Below are 26,277 nucleotides of genomic sequence, written 5' to 3'. Positions count from 1 at the left end.
CTAACAATTTATCTTTAATTTTACGCGTCAATAATTTTTTCCTAATATGAAATTAATACAAGAATCTGTGCCATATAAATAAATGAGAGAACTCCAATCAAAATGGTTTTCTCTTCCATCGTTTCTGTCTGACTGTTAGTTACACTTCAGAAACCATCTTCTTGGAGGAGGAGATGGAGATCCATCACGTCCCTTCATTTCTCTGGTTTATTACGAGAATGATTTTGTTCTTTCATTTCATTCTTTGTGTCAGTCCTGTATTTTCCACCGGTAAATTATCTAGTCGCGGGCATCCTCGTCTCAGCAATGCTTCAGACCAAGAGGCTTTGCTTGGATTCAAGTCTGCAATCACCGATTACGATGGATCCCTATCATTACCCACTGTCTGGAAACCAAATGTCTCGTTCTGCGAATGGGCAGGTATCGTATGCAGTCGGCGAAGACAGAGAGTAGTTTCCCTCAATGTTTCAAGCACTGGATTACAAGGTACAGTCTCTCCTCGTCTCGGCAATCTCTCCTTTCTTACATTACTCGACCTTAGTAATAACGGTTTTCATGGTCATATTCCCTATCAATTGGGAAATTTGTTTAGGTTAGAGATACTTTACTTGGATTTCAATAAACTCCAAGGTTCTATTCCACCCACTCTCGGTGGGTGCCGTAGATTACGGTTTTTCTCTTCGTCCGAAAACAATCTCACAGGAAATATTCCGTCAGAACTTTGCATCCTTCCCAAGTTACAATTCTTTAACTTAAAGAGAAACAACTTGACGGGTACAATACCGCACTGCTTGGGAAACATATCCTCTTTGGATGTCTTAGCTTTGTACTTTGTACGAGAACAACTTTCATGGCAGTCTTCCCTCCGAATTGGGTATGCTAAGCAAGCTGACCATTATAGCTCTGTCTGATAACCATTTCAGTGGACAACTTCCATCTAGTTTCTTGTCCAACTGCACCAATCTTCAAAAATTGGATATATCTGGAAACCAGTTGTCTGGTCATATTCCAGCGGAGTTGTGTCGCAAGAATAGCTGGCTGACGATATTCTATCTGGAAAGCAATCTGTTGAATGGCACGATTCCTGATTCCTTATTCAACTGTACAAATCTTCGAGAGATTGACTTAGGGGTTAACCAGCTCAGCGGAGTAATGTCCACTAAGTTTTGTAAGCTGACTCATCTCCAGCGGCTTTCCTTAGGTGATAATAAACTGGTTAGTGGTAGCACCACAAGCTTTCCCATTCTTTCTGCTCTTACTAATTGTTCCAGCCTACGGCAAATACTTTTATACTCGAATCATCTCACAGGACGTTTGCCTCCTTGTATGGGCCAACTCTCTACTAGCATGGATGCCCTAATCTTGGAGTTCAATGAATTGACAGGAGAAATACCTCCAGAGATTGGAAACCTGACTAGTTTAATATTGCTTGCTCTAGACAACAATAAATTTACAGGGGTAATCCCTTCTTCACTTACTATGCTTCAAAGGTTGGAGAGATTATATCTGGATTGCAACTTTTTAGAAGGAAATATCCCTATAAAAATAGGGCAACTCAAAATCTTAGGGTACATAAATCTCTTTGGAAATAATCTGTGGGGAAGAATCCCTGATTTTATTGCAGGCAACCAACAGCTAAGATATCTAAATCTGGCCCACAATATGTTATCAGGCAAAATCCCTGCAAATATAGGGAATTGTGTGAACTTACTAACGTTAGACCTGTCATACAACAAACTCAGCGGGCATATACCTCAAGAAGTTGCACGTCTTGCAAATTTAGCTTTCTATTTCAACATTTCAAACAATTTATTGGATGGTCTAGTGCCTACGGAACTAAGCAAGATGACTATGCTTCAAGCCATTGATATTTCTGCTAATCAGTTCACTGGTAACATTTCAAGTGCACTCGGAAATTGCAAAGAACTAGAATACCTGAATCTTTCCTACAATGCACTTCAAGGTCTAATTCCAGTTTCACTTGGTGAACTTCAAAATCTTCAGGTCATGGATTTCTCCTTCAACAATTTCTCCGATGGAATACCCATGTCATTGGCAAATCTCAAAATGCTCAACCACTTGAATTTTTCTTTCAACAAGTTGTCAGGAGAAGTCCTTAAGGGAGAAGTTTTCAAAAAGATTGGTGCCACGGCATTTATGGGAAATCCTCGCCTCTGTGGACCTTGGGCTGGTCTGTCACCATGCTCTAGTCATAAACATAAAAGTGTTTGGCATATGAAAAGAGTTATCTTACCTGTTGTTGCTGTTGTAATCATTGTTGTATTATGTTTGTTTTTGGGAATCTTTTGGATTCTAAATTGCAAAAGACATATTTTTAGAGAGGTTGGGACATCCTTAAATGTGGAGCATCCGAGAATTTCCTATGGAGAGATTATCACTGCAACAAATGAATTTGATGATGCCAACTTGCTAGGTGTTGGTAATTTCGGGAAAGTTTAAAAAGGGGTTTTGAACAATGGCACAAGTGTTGCTGTCAAGCTTCTCAATTTGGAAAATGAAGGGGCTTACAAGAGTTTTGACAGAGAGTGCAAAGTTTTGGGTAAAGTTAGGCACCGAAACCTGATTAGAATCATAACCACTTATTCAGATCTCCAAACCAAAGCTTTAATATTTCCATTAATGCCAAATGGAAGCCTAGAAAAGTGGTTATATCCCAATGGTGAAGAAGAAAGTTGTTTGAGTTTGATTCAAAGGTTGAATATAGCAATAGACATTGCACAGGGCATGGCATATCTCCATCACCATTGTTTCATGCAGGTGCTCCATTGTGATTTGAAACCTAGCAATGTGCTTCTAGGTGAAGATATGACAGCCTATTTAATAGACTTTGGTATTGCTACCATATGTTTTGAAAATCTCAAAGATTCAGCACTCATTTCGACACATGCACTCAAAGGATCCATAGGCTACACTCCTCCAGGTATTATTTGAACTAATAGCATGTTATATAATGTCATGAATTTCATATTAATAATAAACATTGTGAACAAGACTTTAATATGAGAATTTTTGAATGCAGAATATGGATTGGGTGGGCGTGTCACAACAAAAGGTGATGTCTATAGCTATGGAATAATGTTATTAGAGATGTTAACTAGAAAGAAGCCCACCAACAACATGTTTGTGGAAGCAATGCACTTCCAGAAATGGGTGACCAGTGGTTTCTCAAACCGAATAGGTGAAGTGGTGGACAAGAATCTATTGAGAACTTGTATGAACACTGGAGAAGATAAGGATCTCAATTGCCTCAAGCAATGCATAAGTGTGGGTTTGCGATGCACAAAAGAATCACCTGAAGGATGACCTACTATGATGAACATTGTGGGTACACTGCAAAGCATCAGAGAGACATTTTTGGGAATTGCTAGCATTCCAAATTTTCAATCAGATATAACACATCTACTGGGAAGTACAAGTTATATCACTCAGAACAATACTAGGGACAACCCAAGTTCTTCTACATTCTAGTCTATTGCAAGGAACTAGTGGTTGCATAACTAGACCATGAGGAAATTTAAGTATATTGTCATTAGGTCCATCCAGTTTATGCAACACATTTTTCTGCATCTTATTTTGCTTTCCTGCTCTATATAGTTTCTGTTATCGGATGCATGTGATTGTGAAATACAAGGACATGCCATAAAAAGTGCGTTTGAATGTTTTTGCAGTCACAGAAGACGCTATCCCTATCTTAAGAATACCCTATCTTTATCTTAGTAAAACTTCATGCAGATCAATGTTATTTTCAATATTCATCTATATCTACAATAAAATGCACTAGAATTTCGTTTTATTTGTGTAGTTTGGGCCATATATATACCAAGAGCTTTGCAATTGTTTTGAAGAATTAAAAGGAACGTCAGTTGTTTTATTTCCACATGATTTTACTAGTTCAAATAAAGAGCAAAAGCATGTTAACAAAGATGATGCTTTCGATACTTCTAGAGATATTCAAAACCTTCATCCTTTGCACCAAGATTTTGAAGCTACAGCTATGGAACAAGATTAATTAATACAAGACACAACGACCTTCTCAGAACTGTTACGAATTAGGCCGGATGCCTAAATTTCATAATAGGTAGCTGTATGGCGAAATTGGGTAGCTCAATTATCATTATGATTTGAAGATTTGGATTTAGATTATATTTGAAATTTTATTACAACCTTGATTTAAAGAGGCCTAAATAAGGGGATTCAACAACACAATTATGAGGCATCTATATATAGACATACTTTTATGTTGGATAATGCCATCATAGTGTGAATAGTTATAAATGCTGAGCATTTTTAATAAATGTATGGCGGTTTGGTTTAGTTGGCCGCTTAATCCAGTAAATTAACAGGATATAAATAGGTTTTTGCATATCCAATCTTTTGAATTGAAGATATCCGATAATTTATTAACTTTTCTCATCTGGGAAAGTAGCATCGATTCCTTGACGCATATTCTACTGTATGTTTTGGATGGCAGTTGTATTTTGTAAGCGGTAATCTAAAAACACTGACAATATGTCCTGCTACAAGAACTTACATTCAAATATGTGACAAGTTGTAATTAATATATTTTAACAAGACGAGCTGCAAAGCAGCAAGTCCCTGCCATACTTGAAGGGTGTTGGGCGATTGCAATGCAAGCCTAAAAGCACGGACTGTGGTGAAAACCAATTTGAGATCAAGAGCTAGTACTGACAGATTCAGTTTAATCAAGAGAGATCTACGAGAACGATTTGCGCAGTCAAGGGCTTGTCAAAAGTTCGAACAAATTCGAAAACTAAAACTACTGAGTCATCGGTTTTTGGACAAAACTGATCCAAGTGGTATGTTGAGTTGAGCAGAGGAGTTCTCAAGTGATACTATGATGAACAGAGAAGGCAGGGCGTGAGTTCTGTAAATGGATTCTTGTCGAAAAGTCAAAGGTGTTTATAATGCTGCAAACAATCTTTTGAACTCAGATTTGCACTGCCCTAAGAACTATGCGTAGATGATCTATATGCAAATAGCAAGTATCAACTTCAGTGGGCAATCTCAGGGATTCTACGAAGGCATGTTCGCTATTCTATTAGCAAAATTTGTTGAGCACAGAGCTAAATCTTTGGTTGACAATTCCACCATCAATCTTAATGGCTACAGGAAGCATCATTTTTAGCTGTGCTTCAAGGATGGAATAGTCCACAAGTACAACAATCACAGTGACTATTGTTCTCTTGGATAATCCTGTAGATTATTGCTCTCTGCAACTTAAAAAACATTCCCAAAGGCTGAGAAGTGCGAAAAAACAAACCAGAAACTAGTGTTCTCCAGCTTAAGAAACTAGTGTTTTAAGTTTCCTAGAGTGAGGTTATTTCAAAAGCACCAGAGGATTGACTGTCGATCTCTGATATGAGGTGCTGGAAGAAAAGTGAGTTGTTTAGTTTAGGATCTGGTATGCATTAGCTAAGAACCTGGACATTAGCTAAGACTACAGGTAAGGTTTGTTTGACTGTAATTCTGGAAATGAAAAACCCTTTTCTCCTGTAAAAAAGTAATCAAAAGTTATATTCTTTATATTCTTCATTCAGGTCATTTTGAGCACTGGTAGCATCTTCCAGGTCTGGATTCCAAGCTATGTAAACCACCACCAGTAAATTCTGGAGCCATAACTATGCGTTATACCATCCCTGTAGACTGTAACCAAGAAGATTTAATGTGAAATCCTTAAAGTTCATTTCAACTGTAGAGTGGAGCATTCGAATCCGCTTGTTTGTTCCAAACTCTGTAAATGTATTCCAAGCTCTGTTGTAGGGTTGTATCAAGATCTTAGATGTAAAGTTGTTGAGTTCTACGATAGAATTTGTTTGTTACCAAGAAAGGTAAGCTGTCATTCAATTATGATGGATGCAGAGTGGTTTTGTGAAATGGACAAGTGAAACTTCGGTGCTTATATACATTGCACCCAGTATATTGATGTTTTTATTGATATGTAGGGTGCTCTCTTTCATGCTTTTAAGCTAGTGTCAGTCAGTCAATAGTCGTTGACAGAGTAGGGGCGTTGACAGAGGGCTAATAGCCAATTCTCCTAATTTTCGCTGGCAGGTTGATTGACATTAATGGGAGGTTAGGGTACCATGATTGGAGGAATTGAAGCTACTGGCAGATGGCCAAGAAAGGGATAGTATGGATTCATGGCTGCACCACCAATTGAAAAAGCATCCTAACCAGTTTGAGTTGCCCTTGCATCTTTTACAGTTCGATAGCCAGAGTAAGCCCTTTCATGAATGGTGTCTTGGAAATAAGTCGGGACTGGATCCCCTGCTACAGGAAACGTGGAAACCACTGGCCTTTTGTCGAGATCAATTGTAATAACTGTGCAAGGGACTTCTAAAAAAAGAAAACTTTCATCTTAGAGAAACCTAACTCACTAGAAGTGAAGTGAGCTCAAAGAAGCCTGCATACTCAAAGGAGCCTGTAATGGAATTTAAAATGTTTAGATAATTTCAGTAAAGATCTTAAACATTAAGAGGTGAAACCTTACAAGTTAATATCGTTCAAGCAGAAATATTTTAGAGACAATTTCTGTATCAAAATTTCTGTTTATATTAACATCTATCTTTTGATTCTAAGAGAAGACGTCCCATAGACCGGGTAGGTCTCAAGAATATTAATAGAAAACATGAACAAAAGGAACCTTGGAGTCCAAGGAAATATTCTTCGTGATAAAGAAAATCAATCTAATCAAATCTAATCAAGATTGTTTAAAACAGATTAGTCAAAAGCATTGGGTTTTTATGAGTACTTCCAGCGTCTCCAAATGAACCAAATTGATATCATCAAAAGAGCCAACTTGATACTCTTGTCCAGTGTTGCGGGGGAGCGCCCCCCCCCCTTCGAACCTGCTCCCGAAGCGCGCTCCGGGAGGGAGCGGGTCGGGAGCGCGCTCCCGTAAAAAAATTTACGCTCCCTGGTCTGTTAGGGAGCGACTCAGGGAGCGATCGCTCCCGCGCTCCCGGAGCGTTTTTTAATGCCCGGGAGCGATCGGGGAGCGATCGCTCCCTGATCGCTCCCGGGCATTAAAAAACGCTCCGGGAGCGATTTCAGCCGGGCCGGGAGCGGTTCGGCGGAAAAAAAATCCGCCGGACCCGAAATTTCCAAAAAATTTAGAAATTTTTTTTTATTTTATAAGCCCAATGGGCCAAAAAAATTTCATTTCAACTTCATTGAGCAAGAGATTGAGAGCTGGAGCAAGAGCAAAGGAGCAAGGAGCAAGAGCTGAGGAGCAAGGAGCCAGAGCTGAGGAGCGAGGAGCAAGCCTGCAGAGGTAAGTAACTTAATCATTTAGTTAGTTTAGCTGGTTAGGTTGTTAATTTGGTTAGTTTAATTTAGCTGTTTGAGTTTAAAAATCATGTATTTAAATTAAATTAATAAATTAAATGAATTAATCCCAATAAACTAAATTAATTTGCAGATTCAAGACTCAAACCCTACAAACATCAAACACCATGGACCTGGGGATATTTATTGGCATTTTCCTCTTCCTGGTCCCTTTTATGGTTATTATGGTGGTGGAGAGTAGGAAACGGAGGGGGCCTGAAACTGAAGAGGTGGATGAAGAAGCCGGAGGAAGTCAAATGGGTGAAAACCCCAGTGAGGAGGAGGTGGAGGAGGGTGAACATGACCCTCAAAAAACTAAACAAGACCAAACTCCATTGTGGAAATATGTTCACAGAGCTGAAACAGGGAGAGGGGGTGGAACCACTAAATTTCATTGCTCCCATTGCAACACTGATTACACAGGCTCATACACCCGTGCTAGAAGACACCTCTGCGGGAAAAGGCCATGGGATGGAGAGAAACAAATAGGAATCAAAACTTGTGCAGCGGTGTCAACAGCAGATAGAGCCAAATACATAAAGGAAGAGGAGGACGCCCAATACAGAACAAAAAGATCAAGGGGTTTCTTTGAACCAATCTCACCATCACAAAGAACTCCTTCAGCATCCTCCCAAGGCAGTGGATATGGACATGGAGGCACAGGGTCATCATCTTTAAGGCGTAGAACCATATCAGATTTCCTTGATGAGGGGTGTAGGAATGATGTGGATTCAAAAGTTTACAGGTTCCTCTATGCATGTGGGATACCATTCAATGTTCTACGCTCACCTTATTGGCACGAAATGGTTTCTGCCATAAATGATGCCCCTAAAGGATACAAGAGCCCTGGGTATGACAAGGCAAGAACTGTTGGCCTTGATCATGAAAAAGCAAAAATATCACATTCTTTGAATAAAATGACAAGTTCTTGGACTGACAATGGGGTGTCCATTGTATCTGATGGATGGACAAATGTAAAAGGCAAGCCATTGATAAGTGTTCTTGCTGTGTCTGTTAGTGGTCCCATCTTTCTAGCTGCACATGATTACTCAGACAAGTTCAAGACCGCTATCAACATTGCAGAAGCATTGCTTGAAACAATTGAGCGTATTGGCCCATACAATGTCATCCAAGTCATCACTGATAATGCTCCTAATTGTAAGGCAGCGGGAGCAATTATTGAGGATAAATACCCGAACATATTTTGGTCTGGATGTTTGGTTCACACATTGAACCTTCTGTTGCATGATATTGTCAAAAACAAAAATGAACAATACCAATGGATTGGTGATTTGTACAAGAAAGGAAAAAAAATGATAAAATTTATTACAAATCATAGCAATACCCATGGCCTTTTCCGCAGTCACTCGAGATTGGAGTTGCTGAAGATTGCGAGGACTAGATTTGGTAGCTATTACCTCACCTTCAGGCGCCTTTTGAAGGTAAGAGAGGCATTAGCTAGCATGGTATCAAGTCCACATTGGCAGGTGTTAAAGGAAAGGGCTACAAATGTAGCTGACATGGCAGGTTTTGAAACGGTGGAGGAGGCCGCTCTTGATGGGCAGTTTTGGACAACTGTGAGACAGGTATTGGATTTCACCAAGCCAATTTATAACATGATTTGGTTTGCAGATACAGACAAACCAGTGATTGGCGAGGTGTATGAGCAAATGGATACCATGTTGGGGGAAATAAAAGACATTGTTCATAATAAAGATCCCAACTTGTACAAACTGATTCATGATTGTGTGTGTGAACGGTGGAATAGGCTTAACCTTCCACTACATTGCTTGGCGTATATCCTTACGCCAAAATACTACTCAGAATCTTGGTTGGGCAAACCTGCAGCAGGGGGTGGTGTTAGGACCAAACCCCATTTAGATCAAGAGGTAACTAGAGGATATCTGGAAGCATTAGAAAAGTTGGTGCCTGACAGGGAGGAATGTGCAGCTGTGCACCTTGAAATAGGCAGATACTTCAGTGGCAGTGGTTTGTATGGTAACTTCCATGCAATGGATGACAAAGATAAATTTGATTCTCTCACATGGTGGGAAACATATGGCGGCCACGGACTTTTGCCAAAATTGGCAAAAAAAGTTCTTTCACAGGTTGTAAATTCTTCTTCTGCAGAGAGGTGTTGGAGCACCTACAGTTATATACATAATGTGAAAAGAAACAGACTCAACGAAAACCGAGCAGAAAGCTTGGTTTATGTGCACTACAACTTGAGGTTGTTGAGCCATTACTGTGATCGGGCTAATGAAGATCCCACATATAAAATTTGGGACAATCACCCTGAGGACGACAATTTGGAGGATGGCATTGTACATATTGAAGAACTAGAAGAGGAGCTTGTACGGGATGAAAATGAAGCAGCTGCAGCAGCCATGCCACCTCCACCTCCACCATCCAATAGCAGTTCTCGGGGCCCGAGTCTTGTTCCATTGCTGTCGCCACTTCCATCGACACCCTCGCGTGGAGGCTCTAGTTCTGGTCGTCGGTCTGTGCGGGAGACTCCTAGAAGACCACCACGACCTGCTTATACTCCCGGAGACTCTCGTGGCAAGGGCCACTTGTAGATTTACAGTTTACTTGTCTTTTTTAGTTTCTATTAGACTTTAGTTTTCATAACTGTTGAGTTTTGAGTCCTTGACTCTTGACTCTTGACTCTTTCATATCATTATGACATTATGATATTTTTTGTAAACATTATATCACTATGACAATGAAAATTTGAAGTTTGAAGTTGGGCCTTGGCAATTATAACTCATTGGTAATGATTGTGAATTATGAATATGATGCTTTGTGAAAGACTAAAGTTGTTTCATTTCATCTCATTATTCATGTTTCATTTTATAAATTTTTAACATTTCATATCATGTTAACAGTTAGAAGTTAGGACTTAGAAATATCTTCGATATTACTTCTTGTAATGGTTAAACTTGGCTTACAAGTACAACTTGTTACTTTGGTGATCAATGATGATAAATGTTATTGAATTTTCAATTCTGAAAGCTTGAAGTTGAAACTTTAATATTGAATTTGATGAATCATGATTTATAAGACTCAATATGTTGCAGTTGTAATATGTATTTTACTAACTTGTGGACATGGTTGATGACAATTATAATTTCTAGATGATTGATGTGATATGGTTCAATGATCAATTTATGTTTTTTTATGTTTTTTATGTCTATTTCATCATTCTACATGTTTTTGTTGACATATATGTATCAAAAATTAAAAAATATATATATTTTTAAAAAATCGCTCCCCGATTCGCTCCCAAACCGGGAGCTTCTGAAAATGGTCGCTCCCGCTCCCGCTCCCAAGTAACATTGCTCTTGTCATTGAAATGACTTCATAATATCAAAACGACCAATTTGATATCTTCAAATGGTATGACTTGATACACTAAATGAGTTGATTTAAACAATCCAGCTTGATACACCAAGTGAACTTATTTACTTGTTATGTAACACCAAATGAACTGATTCTGAAAGATTTTAACTTGTTAATCAGGTGTGCACTTTATACCTGAAACAAATCAATTCAATATCAGTGATGTGGTGTGAACTTGAACCTTGATAGCAGATATGAACGAATTTACTGCCAACTAGCTTATTCCATGATTCTAGAGAATGTTGTTGCAGATAATATATAGGACGGAAATGATTCCAAAATATCTGTTGTAACAATTTGATATCTGCAAATGGTATGACTTGATACACCAAATGAGCTGATTTAAACAATCCAGCTTGATACACCAAGTGAACTTATTTACTTGTTATGCAACACAAGTGGGAAGGAGACTTCAATATTAAACAAGTAAACAATTGCATGGTAAAAAGATATCATAGAAACTTCAATGTAAATTAGAACAGCAGTAAGCGATAATTATTTTTTTATGTGCTCATATTGTATTTGTAATTTATTTTTTATAATATAAAAATTATTATTTTCTCTTTCCTCTCAAATTTTACATGTTTGGGAGTGTAAACCTGAACGTAATGAAGTAATTGAAGTGAAACTGGAAGGTAAACAAGTAATGAAAGTGGAACTAAAACTGAAGGTAAACAAGTAATTAAAGTCTGTAAAACAAAATTGCGTTGAAATAATTGAAGTGAAAGCGAAGCTAAACAGATATATTTTTTCATCATGGCAGCAATCCATTATTCAAGAATTTTTTCTCATTGTGAAAGTAATGGGTAGATCGCTGGAGTTAGAGGTGAAGAAGCCTTCAAAGGTGAGTGAGCGAGAAAGATAAAATCACTCACGAAAATAAAATAATTTAGCAAGGAGGTGAAAATAAAATTGTTGACTTGCGAAGGTCCATCGTTGCCTTCGTAATTGATTTGTTGAACAATGAAGACTCACAATCAGAAAGGATCCAATATTCAAGATAACATTTTTAAAAACCAGATGGGGGCATACAGAAGATTGAAAATTAAATAAAAAATTTGGTTAGTGTCAACGAAATTTGAGGGTTAGAACCTGTCACAAGCTGAGCAGATCGATAACTAACCATTGCACCGAGAGGTACAAAGTAACGCCGAAAGCTTAGACTGGATTCTTCGAGGTTGTTTGAATAGTTGGTTCTTCGAGTAGTTTGGAAGGGCCTCCTTGTTTAAGTGGTTCGGGTTTCTTGTGAGCAACATATAGAGGGGGCAACCAAGCTGGGTTGGGTTTGAGGAACTGTCAGGATTGTTTCTTTTCCAGTGTTTGCTCATCTATTGCAATTTTTATTTTTTTTTCAGTACGGAAAACGCTAGATTACTATTCATTCATTAATAGATAACAGTACATCATCTAACGGTTATGATAATTAATAAGTGTAGCCGGATAAGGCAACCAAGCCAATGCAGTGAAATACATAATCGAAACCATAAACACAAAACCTCATAAAAAATATACAGGATAAAATGGAGGCATTGTAAGGATCAACAAAAGTAAGCAGGATCAGAAAACTTCAAGTGCAAGTAGAATAGGAAAAAAAGGGGGTACTTGATACATACCAGAATGGAAGTGAGATGAAAGAGTATTAAGTACCCGGCAGAATGAAATCCTGAATATGGTGCAATTCATCCCCCACTGATATGCTCATCTTCTAGAATTCATTTTGAGAAGAAAGTCCTTTTTTTGACAGAGAATCAGCTTCTTTGTTTTTTGCTCTATCGATATGTCTAATAAAATAGTCCTTTCAAGATTTCCAGATTGAGTCAATTCTGTTCAGCCACCCCGAAAGATTGTGGTTTTTTATGGAGTGAATAGACTTCACATGGTCAATAATGACCTTGGAAACACCGAAAATTTGCAAATCCTGGATGTTTAGATAGTCACAAAACATTAGGAGACCAACCAATGCCATTGCCTCTGCTTTGTTGTTTGACCCTTTTCCACCGTTCCAAAAAATGTCAATATGTTGGTTCTCCATTGTAATAATAAATACACCACATGCACAAATACCATTTTGAGCCGCCCCATCAAAATAAGCACGAGGTATGCCTGTCGGATTAAGATTTTTTGTCTTCAACTTTCCAAATCTCTGTAGGGTATTGGAGGAATAACCGGAGTAGTACTGGGAGAGAATGGATTCATAAACTGTGTTATAATTTTCCTTGCTATTTTGAAAAAGGGCTCTGTTTCTCCATTTCCATATAGCCCATAAGGTTAATAGCAGAATAGGCCTCCAGTCCGATTTTAGATTGCTCCACCATTCAAAAGCTTCTTTAAGAGAGAGAAAAGAAACCATACTGAAACCAAAATGGACTACCAAATTCTTCCATATCCCCTGTGATTGAAGACAGTTTAGGAAAATGTGCATGTTGTTTTCTTCTTCAGATTTACAAATCGGACAGATAGCAGGCCCGCTCCAGTTTCTTTTTTGAAGGTTATCCCACGTTAGGTTCTTATTATGGAAAACAAGCCATGCAAATATGATTATCTTATAGGAGCATCCAAATTTCCAAAAGATAATAGGGAAAATGTTATCCTGATGAATTGGACTGTCCTGTTGAAGTTCTAAATAGATATCTTTTACATATACAATCAACCTTCCCCTATACCCCTTCCAGATTAGTTTATCCTCCACCTCTGATCTGTAAATTCCCCTATTCCTCATAGACCAAGTAATCTGATTCCATTGGAGAGCAAGATCACCATTGAGGTCCAACATCGAGGCCGATTTCCAGATAGGGAGAGACCCCAGCCATCTATCAATGGTCTGCTCCCAATAGAAGATTCCTTTTTGCTGAAAGGCCCGAAGTAACTGTCGAGGGAAGGATATTTCCTTGTCACCTCCCGCAATGGGATCAAGTCCTATGATGATATTTTCCCCAATTGAAAACTCCATACCAGATTTTGAAGAAAAAATTGTTCAATTTTTCGAAAGCTCCTCCATATGGCTGATTCCTGTGAAGTTCCTATTGTCCCTTTTCTATACCAGTAGGATATGTCTCTACTGTCCATATATTTCGATTTGATGGCTATGCTCCAAAGACTATCCCCTAAAACTCCCTTCCATAAAGATTTGCAGAGAAGTGCTATGCCAAACTTTTTAAGGTCCATGATTCCCCAACCCCCCAACTTCTTTGGACAAGTCAATTTTGAGAGTTTAGTAAGGTGGAATCTTATTCTCTCTTTGTTCCCCCCTAGATAAAATTTGTTGTTAATCTGTTTAGTTTGTGGATTATATTTACAGGAATGAAAAATAAATGTGCCTAGTAGACCATTAATTAGACCAGAACTACTTGAGTTAAAATCGCTCTCCCAGCGATAGAAAGACATTTAAATTCCCATCCAGCTATTCTCATGTAGTACCGATCATGGATCCACATCCAATTAGTAGATGTGTAGCCCACAAGTTTTAAATGAAATCCCAGGTATATCAGGCCATCTTTAAGTGGTTTAGCTTTTATATTGAAGAGTTGGACCAGATGAACTATAAGTTCCGCATTAACATCCTCCAGATGGAAAGATGACTTGTCGTCATTTATACATAGCCCCGTAGCTCTTTGGAACTTTCCCAATAGATCATACAAACAGGTCCATGAGGCTCGACAAAGCATCGTAGAAAGCAGGATGTCATCAACAAACAAGTTGTGCGAAATAGAAATATCCCAATTGATTGCCAAAGGGCGACATCTCTTTTCTCTTACAACCTTTTTACATGAAGACTTAAGGAGTCCATGACCAGAATAAAAAGGAGAGGGGATAGTGAACATCCCTGCCTCAAGCCTCTGGCGGCAGGGAAGAAAGAAGATGGGGAACCATTTATAAGAACAGTATAGTTTACATTTTCAACACAGGCCATTATCCAATTTGAGCATTTGTCATTGAGGCCAATTTTGGAAAGGAGACACCTAAGGAAACCCCAATCAATGTAGTCATATGCTTTCTTGAGATCTAATTTCAATAAAGCAGCTTCAGCATTTTTAGTGTGCATGGAGTGAAGGCATTCTTGAGTAAGAGCAACAGCCTCTAGAATGTTCCTACCCTTAAGGAAACCATGCTGCTCTTGGGTCAAATGGGATGATAAAATATTTCTCATCCTGTTAGTGATGAGTTTGGAGATTATCTTATAGAGGGTATTACAAAGGGAAATGGGCCTGAAGTCCATGAAGGTGTGAGAGACCTTCTTTTTTGGGATTAAAGCAATGTAAGTGGAGGATATAATATGGTTGATGTTGCCTTTGATCCTGGCCTCCTCCACCATTTCCAGAAGGTCAGACTTGATCAGATCATAAAAGTGAATGAAAAAATCAATTGTCCATCCATCAGGGCCCGGACTTTTGTCCTTTTTAAAATATTTCATGATAGACAAAAGTTCCTCCTTAGTGACCTTTGCAAATAGAAGGTCATTCTGCTCCTCATCAAACATTGTTGGATAGGGTTCAATGCCCCACAAGATGTCTTCGAAGTCACTGCCCCTATTTCTACTGTATGCTTTCTGAAAATAAATTACAGCCTCCTTTGTGATGTCTTCCTGTGACACCACCGAGATTCCCTCCTGATTTTTTATCTCCCAAATTGAATTTAATTCCCGCCTTTTGTTTGCATCAATGTTTTACGACTCCGACTCCGACTCCGACTCGGCCGAGGATCGACTCTGACTCGGTAATGACTCGGCCGGCTCGATTTCAATGACTCGGTCGTTGTAAAAAATACATTAAATATTTATTTTTTTTTATAAAAAAACATAATTTTAAATATTTTAAACATAATTTTAAAGATTTTCATTCATGTTTCCAAACACACAACATTATAATATAGATGGAAGACAACATATGATCAAAGTAGGCTCATGAACCAATCCATTATATCAAAATGGTACCCAATGGCAATACATAGTCAACTGTCATACATGATCAAAGACTCAAAACAAAATACAAATAACCAAGGAGGCTAGAAATGGCCTCTACAACAAAAGTAAACTGTGATGGTGACCAGACTCCAATACTAGTACTAGTACTACTGGCTAGTAGCTACTGCCAGAGGAGCCAAGATCATCTCGACCAATCTCTGGATCATCATCATCAGAGTCAAACAAGGGGCCCCATGCCTCCTCCTCATCATCATCGTCTCCAACTGCAACTGTAGAAGTGGTGCCAGTACCACTAGCAGGCTGTGCAGCAGATGCAAGCTGAGATAGAGTAGATATGCGGCTGCGCTTCTGTCGTGGCTGAGCAGAGGAAGCACCTACAACTGGAGTCCTACTCCTTGCTGGCTGTGAGACTGAGGCTGGTGGATCGGGATCTGCATTCAACTGAACAGGCTGAAGTTGATGTTCCAGTTCAAGTTCATCAAGATCCTCATCGGGATCAAACTCTGGTGCACGACTCTCCACTACCCAATCTGATGTTGGATCAATGTCTTCCAACACAATGGGATCTGAATCAGGTCTTTTGTTCAGCAATTGGTTCCGTCTGAGCCGAAGGTTGTATTGGACAAAAACTAGATCATTCAACCGTTTTTGCTCCAAACGGTTTCTCTTCTTTGTGTGAATCCTCTCAAAGACAGACCAATTGCGCTCACACCCAGATGCACTGCAAGTTTGACTCAAAATACAAATTGCAAACTTTTGCAATTGAGGGCACTGGCCACCAAAGGCCTCCCACCATTGTGCTGCAAAAAACATAGCAGTGTAATGAATTATGAGTTAGATGAAGGCTGAAGCTCAACAAAATTACAAATTATATCTAACTTTCAAATTATAAATGATTTAACAAACTTTAGTCTTTAATAAAAAAAGTAAAACTGTAAAACCATTAAGAAATTGAAAATCGAAATTTTTGTTTACCTGGCTCATCTGCTTCTCTTGCAATCTTTGCTAGGTTCTTCCCAAAGGTACCTGTTGCATTGCTGAAGGATGTGACCTGTTGATGTATCTGCAGCTGATCAGACTCCGATGGGATCATGCGTTCAATGCAATCAACCAGTCCATCTCTGACCTCCCCCCTCAAAGCTCCTGACTCCTTAGCTTTATAATGATACCGTGGGTTCAAAAAATACCCAGCTGCATGTATAGGGCGATGGAGTTGATTGTTCCATCTTTCATCAATGATTGCCCAAATGGGCCCATACTTTGCCACTCTATCCTTGTATGCTGTCTTTATTTGCTCCTTTGCTTGATCCATAGCCTCATAAATGAAGCCCATAGCCAACCTTTCCCCATCCACCAACCGCAACACCTTAACTAGTGGCTCAGCAAGCTTCACAATCTCTGCTGCCTTTCTCCAAAAAGTTTCATCATGAACTTTCCTTTTCAATTCTCTGCCTTCTGGTTTGTTAGACCAATTGCTTTGATTCCATTCATCACTGGAAAACATCTTTTGCAAGTTTCTATGTTGGGAAAGCATAGATTGCAATGTCAAAAAATGTGTAGCAAATCTAGTGATGGCAGGCCTAATAATATCCTTGCCTCCAGTGTGTTTCCTCATGAGACTCAAAACCAGTGTATGATTGTAGATAAATTTTGTTATGCTTTTGGCATTATCTACAGTGTTTCTGACCCAATCTAATTTTCCAATATCCTCAAGCATGAGGTCTATGCAATGTGCAGCGCATGGGGTCCAAAATATGGTCTTGTGTTTTTCCTCTAACAGTTTACCAGCAAGAACATAGTTAGAGGCATTGTCTGTGATGATTTGAACAACATTAGCGACCCCCACATCCTCAATAACCTCATCCAATAGCTGAAACAACAAGTGGCCATCTTTTACCTTATCAGATGCATCAACTGATTTTAAAAACATGGTTCCCTGTGGGCAGAAGACAAGAAAGTTTATGATGGTACGGTTTCTTTGATCAGTCCATCCATCTGACATGATGGTACACCCTGTTCTTGCCCATGAGTCCCTGAACTCTTGCAAATACTCATTAATGGATTGAATTTCTTTCTGCAAACGAAACCCCCCTAGCTCTTGCATAGTAGGGCCTTTGAAGCCTTTTCCAGCAGCATGTATGGCATCAAACATAGGCTCATAATATGGTGAATGAGCAACATTAAAGGGGATATCAGCATCATACCACCATCTAGCTATGTAGTCACAGGCAGTCTCCCTCAATTCTTTCTTCCAATGGTCATCTAAAGTGGGCTAAATTTGACCTTTACTAGCTTCAGGACCATGTGCATCTGATGGAGAGGAGGGAGTGAAATAACTTTTGATAGTCACATCACCCTTCATTCTACCCTTTCCCTTATCTTGAACAGAACCAAAAGAGGGAGGAACATAACGGAAAGGGTTGGATGCCTCAGTTTGAGGGATAGAGGAAGAACCCTCAAAATCATAGTGGGGGTTGGTAGCCATCATTCTTTGTATCTCCCTCTTCCTCCCAATTTCAGCCTGTATCTCTTGTTGCCTAGCCTTATCTTCTTTAAATTTTTCAAAGCTGGCCAACAAATTCTTTCTAATCTCCTCAATTTCATCAGAGGGACATGCGGTAATTTGGCCTTTAATCCCTGCCAAGTGTTGTTTCAGCCTATGAATCCCCCCAGGACCTTCCTTAATTTTCCTATGGCAAAACTTGCAATGCATCTGACTATCAACCATTTCAACATATGCCCAAGCAGGATCTTTTGCTCTAGGTGCCATTTTTTGACTAGGAAAACAATCTGAAAATGAAAAAAAAAAAAAAAAAATTGATTCAATGTTCATTTATTTGACAAAAAACACTCTCTAAGCTTTCTTGATATGCACCTAAAATTTACTAAGCAAAAACAGATTTATAGAGGTGGAAAAAAATACCTCCAGGCACAAACTGCCTCCTCAAGCTTGCTCCAAGAATCAGCTCCTCAATGCTGCTCCAAATGGCTGCCCAAGAAGCTCCTCACTCCAGCTACAATGCTCCTCCAAGACTTCTCATTGCTGCTCCAAAACAAGCTCAAGAACTGCTCACTGATTCTCAAAGAAGACTCTCACTCAAATGCATAAGACTGCTGTGAGTGAATGAGAGCATTTGGCTGTCTTAAATAGGGTTTGGGAGGGGGAAATGGACCCCAAAAGCATTTAACAATTTACCATTACCCTTTGGAATCCATAAACTGAATTGCACTTTACCAAAAATCACAAAAAAAGTTAATTTTTTTCATGTTTTACGCTGCCCAGCCGTTGGTTCTTTGACTCGGCCGAGTCAATACGGACCCGGCCGGGTTGACCGAGTCATAGTTGACTCGGTCAACCGAGCCGGGTTGCTGGCCGGGTCATAAATTTTGGTGTTGGCTCGGTTCGAAACGGCCGTTTCGGAGTTGACTCGGCCGGGTTGTAAAACAATGGTTTGCATACCTGTGGAAAAATTTTGTATTTCTATCACCCTCTTTAAGCCAGGTTGCTCTGCTCTTCAATCTCTAGGAAGCCTCTTCAATTACTAGAATGTTTTGCTTTTTTCTCTCCAGATCCCTTATATGAGCTCTCATATCCAGAGACACATTGTTTGCATTCAGACATACAGATAATCTTTCAAGTTTAACATTTATCTCCTTGAGAGCTTCCCTATTAGAAATCACCTTTTCCCGCTGCCAGATTTTAACACATTTCCTGAGGGTAGACAAGCGATCCAAGAAGGTTTGGGTATGCCAAGATCAGTTTTCAGAGGAAGAAGATAACCAAATATCCCGTATGAGATTACTAAACTGTGCATCCTCTAACCAAACTCTATTGAATTTGAATGGAAAACCATTCCTATGACCCACGTGATTCCATTGGATGGAGATAGGTCTGTGATCCGAGATGAAGCTCGGAATAATCTTTGCAGTGGGAATCCCTAACGATCAATCAACCTGTGATGAATGAGGAAACGGTAGAGTCTCTTAGCGAGATAAGCATCATTCGATCTCCCCTTATCCCACATAGGACCCATCATGAAAGGATAAACATCAACAAAATTGCGCTGGAGGACAACATCTCTGATCATACCTCCCACCAGATCATTTTTCCTGCCCCTTCCGCAAATCTCATCATTGCTCAGAGTGCAATTTAAGTCCCCCCCAATCAGCAAAGAATCCAAATCCAAGATCTGAGAGGACAGAAAGTGATCGCAGAAGGGAAAGCATTCTTTATACGGGGCATAGACATTTAGGAAGTGAAACGGCCTGGGTGAGCCCCTAATATAGTCGAGAAGGAGAATTCCAGCAAAACACTTGAAATTGAAAGCCATTGCCGAAATCCAAGCCGGATCCCACAAAACCGCAAGGCCTCCGGATAGTCCAGTAGCACCCGTCGCAGCCATGTGCCAGGTGGGGAACATGCGTCTGAAATAAGATATGGTTTCCTGGCAGCCATGCATAGTCTCTTGAATGAGTAAAATCTTTGATTTTGAGGATCTAAAAAAGTCCTTTAGAGCCAAAAATTTTGGGTTCACTCCTAGACCCCTAATAATCATTGAGAGAATATTGATCATTTGGTCATATCCCCGGGCTTGCTTGCTCTAAGCTGCCCCTTTATAGCAAGATTGATGATACGAATGTCAACCAGAGATAGATCCTGAATGTTCAAATCTGGCCTACCCTTTCTGCCACGAAAATGTCTGCTTCCTCTGTTCTGCTTTTTTCTTACTGTGATATTTCCTGCCGAGGTAGGGCTGATTGAAGGAGAGGGAGACTTTTGAGGTTTGTGAACAGTTAGAGGATGGAGATTGAGGGATTCTCTCTTTAACAGAAGATCCAGATCACATTCGAAAGAATTTACAGGAGAAGATTTGGGAGAGTTCAGGGGAGTGACAGAGATACAAGGAGCCTTTCCTTTTATATTTGCAATGGCTTTGTTAGGATTGGAGTAAGTAGAGAGGGGAGGAGGTGTTGTGTTCCCTTGAGGCACTGATTTGGGATTTTCAGGTGATTGAGGTGATGATGAAATATATGTGATGTGCGAAGCGGATGGGATATCTAGGATAGGATGTGGAATAGGGGATGGAGAAGGTAATGCTTTATCCGGAAAAGGTTCAAGGGGCATAGGGTTGACTGAGAATAACATCCGTCTTTTAGAAGGAGAATGACTTATCAGTTCCAGGGACCTCGACTTGCAAGATGATCTGCGCATGTTGATATTCTCCTTTAGAGAACTGATATTCCGGCAAAAGTACTCTAAGGAATGAGACCTCTTCAGTGATAGGCTTGACGATCCTCCCGGTGAAAAACCCGAGGGGGAGAGAGGCAGGTACTCTCAAGTCCGAGATCTCAGCCAAAGCCATGGTCCCTATTCCCCCTTTGATCTTCCCCACCCTTCCCCGATAGGTTGACAGTAGGATTTATATAATGGTCCCTCCCCTTTTGTCTTCCACCAGGGCGACAGGGACAGTTCAATTTCAAATGACCTGTTTTATGACATACGGAGCATCGGAAAGGAACTCCCTAGTAATCCAATCTCTGTTGTATGTTAAAATCACCCCAAGATAGGTCGATATGCTCAGGGAAACCCCCTCTGTATTCCTTTTCGATTAAAATCCAAGCAACTCTTTTGTCCTTTGCCCTGAGACATTTAGGATCAACAAAGATAAATCTCTCGATGGCGTTGCCTATATCTGCTAAAGTCTCCTTAGTCCACAGTTCGATGGGAAGACCCGGAAGCTTCACCCAGATAAAATTGTTCGATGGGGTACTACGCAGAGGATTGAAGCCAATGTACCATTTATGCAGAGCAAGAAAGCTTTTGTCATGAAACCAAGGGAGAGCAAGGATAACTTCCAGATCACGATCACTTAGAAAATGGAAATTGTACCAGTTGTTCATGAGCCTGACGATAGTTGGGATATACCCCAAAAGAGAGTTCCATTTAGAACCAATTCAAGATCTCATCTGGCCGTCCTCCATTGCTGGGAAGTGAAGGCTAGCTATCCTGTCCAAAAGAAAGGAACTATCCAGATTTATGGCGCGGGGGTAGGGGAAGACTTCGCAGGGCGCTAGTTTCTTCTGCGCAGCGGGAGATTAGAGCCGCCAACTTTTTGGTCATGGTCCGAAATCAGAGAATGGGTAATAAAAATATCGGCCAGGGAAGATTGCCAATCGGCTTTGGCGGACGTCCTGCCAAATTTCTCCTCCGCTTCCATGGTGGCCCGCACCATAGCTGACGTGACAGACACGTCAGAAAAAGCTTCCATTCAATCAATGAGAACAGCCTACACTAAATGAGGAAGAGACAGAAGGGCCAAAAAAGAAAGATGGAACGAACAAGAAACCTCCAAGTTATAAATGAGAAGGATAGGGCGGGAGTTAGAGCGCTGATCAGACAATACTAAAAAGAGGAGTGACAGAGTGACCGAATGTGCCCGAATGTGCGAGAAATACGGAAGATAAACCTCCAGGTAATATATGGGAATGACAGCCTACGGAAAAATTCAAAATCAGACCAAATCTAGGGATCAGCATAAAATACCCGGACATACTGGAGCATGGCCTTCTTGGAAAGCTCCACTACTGACATCCATAAAAGAAGGATTAGACATCAAATCAGAAGAAAGGACAGGAAGACTTCAATAGTGACGGCTCCCATTTAAGGGGAAAGAGAAACAATCCCGCACCATCTTACGTCATGACTATGTCGGTCGACCGAAAAAGGTAATCAGCCTAATAATTTCGTGATCGGAAAAACCAGGGGAGTCGAGGGAGGAAGTAGGAACGTACGGAGGAAGTCAAGAATGGCTCGGAAAGATGATACAACAGCAATAACAGTGTTTGCACTTACACCACCATGGCCCAATTTTTAGGCTAAAATCAGAGCAGGGATTTGATATAACACAATAGTGCTTCAAATTGACTATAGGATCCCAGATCCAATTTAGGAAAAAAGCCCAGAAATATGAGCCCGGCAAAAGTGAGAAAGACATGCATAGAATATTTGCCAAAAAGAAATAACACTGATCTATTAAACAGATAGAAGGATGAAAGACTAACACAGAGGACCCTCCTGAAGTCTAATAAATAAAATAATACCTCTAAAAACGAAGCAACAGAGAGGGCTAACAAAATATATCTAGCTCATTCAATAACATAAGGGATGATGATAAACACCGTCACAGAGACATCCTTTATCAGGTCCTTTACGGCTACTTTTTTGCAAGAAAGCAGTCAATTTTTTATCCTAACACTGCTAGGACCAAAGAAATTTCAGAAATGACAAGGAAAAATAATACAGACTGTTAGGAGTTCGACCGAATATATACTAACCTTATCACAGAGCTGCCGCCGAGAGCAAGAGCACCGCAGAAACACCACAGACGCAGTCCGCCACCAAGCCGCTAGCACAATCGGAGAAATAACAGAATTGTAGGGTCAGACCGGCTCAGATAAACAGAGATAATATCAGTGGACAATGTTGAAACAGGATAGGGAAATGAGCAAAGAGATTCCCGGAAAAATGCTTGGGCCGAGAAAAAATCAGGGTCTTCTTAAATGGAAACACAGATTCAGTGAGACCAAGACGGAGAGCAGTAAAGACAGTCGAAATTTTCCCCCGCGCAGGGGCGCGCGGAGCTGAGGGAAGGCCAAAACTCGCTCAGTGCAGGATAGTGCGACTAAAGAAGGAAGGATGTCCTGATGGAACACCACGTCGCTGGACGGGAGGCAGAGCGAAAGACTACATGCGAGCATGAAGCTCCATCGATGGACAGGTCGTGAAGCTGCGATGTGGCATTAAAATATAGAACTCAACATTCATCTGAGGATCCCCAAAGCCATCAACTGTGATTGGCGCGGATGTTGGCGCGGTCGGAGTCATTGGTTGGACGCCGGATTAGTGCAATCCACTGGTTGGATGCCTGCTCGGCGCTCTCGCTGTCAATCATGCATTCATTTCAATAAATATTATCGGTTGAAAAATATGCTAAAATCTTCTAAAATTACATGAAAAATATGCTTAGAAAATATTCAAAAATTACATTAATGGATAAATCAATTTCTTTAAAAAATTATCAATATATAATTTAAGTCTTGTTTTTTTATATAAATTGTTATACAAATATAAAATATACATAATATATCTTTTATAAAATACATAATATATAAAGAAATGTTCTAAAAATTACAAGAAAAATATGCTCATGAAATCTTCAAAAATTACATTAATGGAAAAACCATTTTTTTTAAATTATCAATATATAATTTAATCCTTGTTTTTTTTGGTTTTAAGATTATTATACAATAATATAAAATATACATAATATATCTTTTATAAAATATATAATATAAAAAGAAATGGTGAGTAACTAAAAAACGTCGTACTTATTTTATACAAATTATTTTGAGAAGTGTAGTGTTGTATGGTTTAATTACAAATATCAAATTCCAAAAACAAATATAGAACAACAATTCATGAAGAAGAAGTACTTTGTAGTCAAAATTTTCTCATGGAATGAAATCAATTAAAATAAATAATTCACCGCAATGGGTGAGTGCATTTGCCTAAATCAGGCAACAAATCTTTAGATTGACTTCTAATGTACATACAAACATCATTTATGCTGGGCAATTAAAAAGAGAAATCTAGTTGTAGCGAAACTAGGGGCAAACAACAATCACTCTTGCTCTAGCTTCACTAAATTTGTACTTACACAGTGAGATGGATATGCTAAGCCAACTATCAACATTCCTATCCACCCAAAACTTTCGAAATGGATATGCTAAGCCAACTATCAACATTCCTATCCACCCAAAACTTTCAAAGTGATAGCTAACTGAAAAGATATGATAACTGGCTAGACTCGATGTAAGGAAATGTGCACGGTGGATATCTAATTTTCCCTATTCATTCTAGAAGTTTAATCAAAATGAAATCATGCATAGTTCAATAAGAGTCTAAGATAATATGATTAATGAAACACAACTGAACCACATGCAGTTACTTTCACTAAAAGCACTAATACAAGATAATTCATGCTAAAAGTTTGAGATGAATATATACCCCTTATTGATAAAAAAGTTTTTAATTGCAATAGGAAGAGCAACACTGCCACGACTATGGACTCCAACTCCTGTAACAACAAAATATACAAAGAGATGAATTTATGTATAAGTATCATAACCATTTAACAATTAGAGCACAAAACATCAAACATATACTATTTGAAACTGTATTTTGCTGTGAGAGGAATCTGCTATCCATAATGAGATGATGCCCATCACTAGATTAAACGAAGTCACATCATACTGAACAACAGACCGAACAAAAAATCACAATTTCATGGATATAATTATTTTTCCCTTGCATATTTCGAATATAAGGACTTGTCCAATTGCTCTATCTTTTAACTGTACTTTTTTGAGATAGGAATCTGCTATCCATAATCAGATGATTCCCATCACTAAAGCAGTCACATCCTATTTGACAACAGACCAAACAAGAAATCACATTTTCATGGATATAATTGTTTTTCCCTCACATATTTCCAATATAAGCACTTATCCAATTGCTATGGAACAACTTTTGGCAGAGGAATTCCTCCTCATTTTCATCAATTTCGGGTTTGCATCTATTGCATTGGCAAGAAGATAACTTTAACCAATGTTGTGTATTCAAGAATTCCAGACGACTTTGAAAAACGTTAGGTATTCTAGACTAAATATTATTGCAATTGTCAGGTATTGGTTATCCAAGAAATAAGGATTTGGGTGTCCATGAGCTGCGAGGTTTGGTTATTCGTGAAATACTGCGATGGGGAAAAAAATTCGGATAACTCTCAAGTGTTAAAATTTTTCTGGGTATCCATTTTCTTGTCAAGTTGGTTATGTTTGTGGTTAAATCAGAGCACTGATCCAGTTTCAAAACCCCCAAAGACATGTTTATGCTTTAATATGGCTGACAGAGTTAACCGCTGCATTTGAGGCCAAGTGGAAGTACCAGCGATCTTGACAGCCCATGGATGTGGCACATTTCAATGGATTGGACCTTAGTGGTCCACATATGTGGCCTATCTCAACTAACATATACCCCTTCATTGTGGCATCTATAAACGAAGGACCATCTATCAAGACAACCAAAAGCATAGGATCATCAGCTTGTACTATTGTATATTTAAAAACAATAATCTCATCGGATATTCATCAAGTTGTGCTATGGTATCTTCTTGACTTGAATCCCATATCCACCAATGACATGGGTACTTTGCTGAATAACCTGGTCCAGAATTTTGATTAAGGATCCATATTAGCATGAAGTTTGTCTTGAGTTCAACTCCATGTGATGATTGCTATTTGCTACAACTCCACATGTAGTTCATCGTTGGTTGACCCTCTTGCAGTGCCCAATGTGTTGCTACAAATCTGCTTGTATTAAATTTACATCAGTGACGTGGGTGGCACCTTGTCAAATTCCTTGGTTTGGCATTCTAATTAGGGATCCACATCCTTAGTTAGAACAAAATCGTGGTTTCTTAGTCTATCTAGGGAGTTGGTATGGCTTTGTTGGCATAATGCTCCCTCCA

General features: G+C 39.4%; 1 protein-coding gene and 1 long non-coding RNA gene across 3 annotated transcripts in view; one reads left to right on the top strand and one right to left on the bottom strand.

Moving 5' to 3' along the window:
- The window catches only part of LOC149215890 (uncharacterized), a 72,832-nt gene extending 49,200 nt beyond the window's left edge, over positions 1 to 23,632 (bottom strand). Inside the window, exon 1 of the long non-coding RNA XR_016251039.1 lies at positions 23,027 to 23,632. This is a non-coding gene — a long non-coding RNA (uncharacterized LOC149215890). The remainder of the gene's footprint in view (positions 1 to 23,026) is intronic.
- Positions 95 to 6,085, top strand: LOC149215891 (putative LRR receptor-like serine/threonine-protein kinase At3g47570). 2 transcript variants are annotated; one of them, XM_089392632.1, is made up of 3 exons: positions 95 to 486; positions 2,005 to 2,941; positions 3,041 to 6,085. In XM_089392632.1, exons 2-3 carry the CDS (start codon positions 2,641 to 2,643, stop codon positions 3,322 to 3,324), a joined length of 585 nt encoding a protein of 194 aa, XP_089248758.1. In that variant the 5' UTR covers positions 95 to 486; positions 2,005 to 2,640; the 3' UTR covers positions 3,325 to 6,085. The 2 variants fall into 2 exon arrangements, with proteins under 2 accessions (XP_089248758.1, XP_089248757.1); XM_089392631.1 differs by having other exon boundaries at positions 95 to 2,941; positions 3,041 to 3,847.
- Positions 23,633 to 26,277: the final 2,645 nt, after the last annotated feature.

The sequence above is a fragment of the Pinus tabuliformis genome, chromosome 1_1 (assembly GCF_031772625.1).
Source record: "Pinus tabuliformis cultivar Carrire ecotype Pingquan chromosome 1_1, CPIR1, whole genome shotgun sequence".
NCBI lineage: Eukaryota > Viridiplantae > Streptophyta > Pinopsida > Pinales > Pinaceae > Pinus > Pinus tabuliformis.
The sequence above is the reverse complement of the archived record's forward strand: the minus strand, read 5'-3'. Positions and strand labels throughout refer to the sequence as shown.

Bases quoted from the DNA above. Each gene is read 5' to 3' on its own strand.
- LOC149215891 (XM_089392631.1), top strand. From the start codon at position 877: ATGCTAAGCAAGCTGACCATTATAGCTCTGTCTGATAACCATTTCAGT.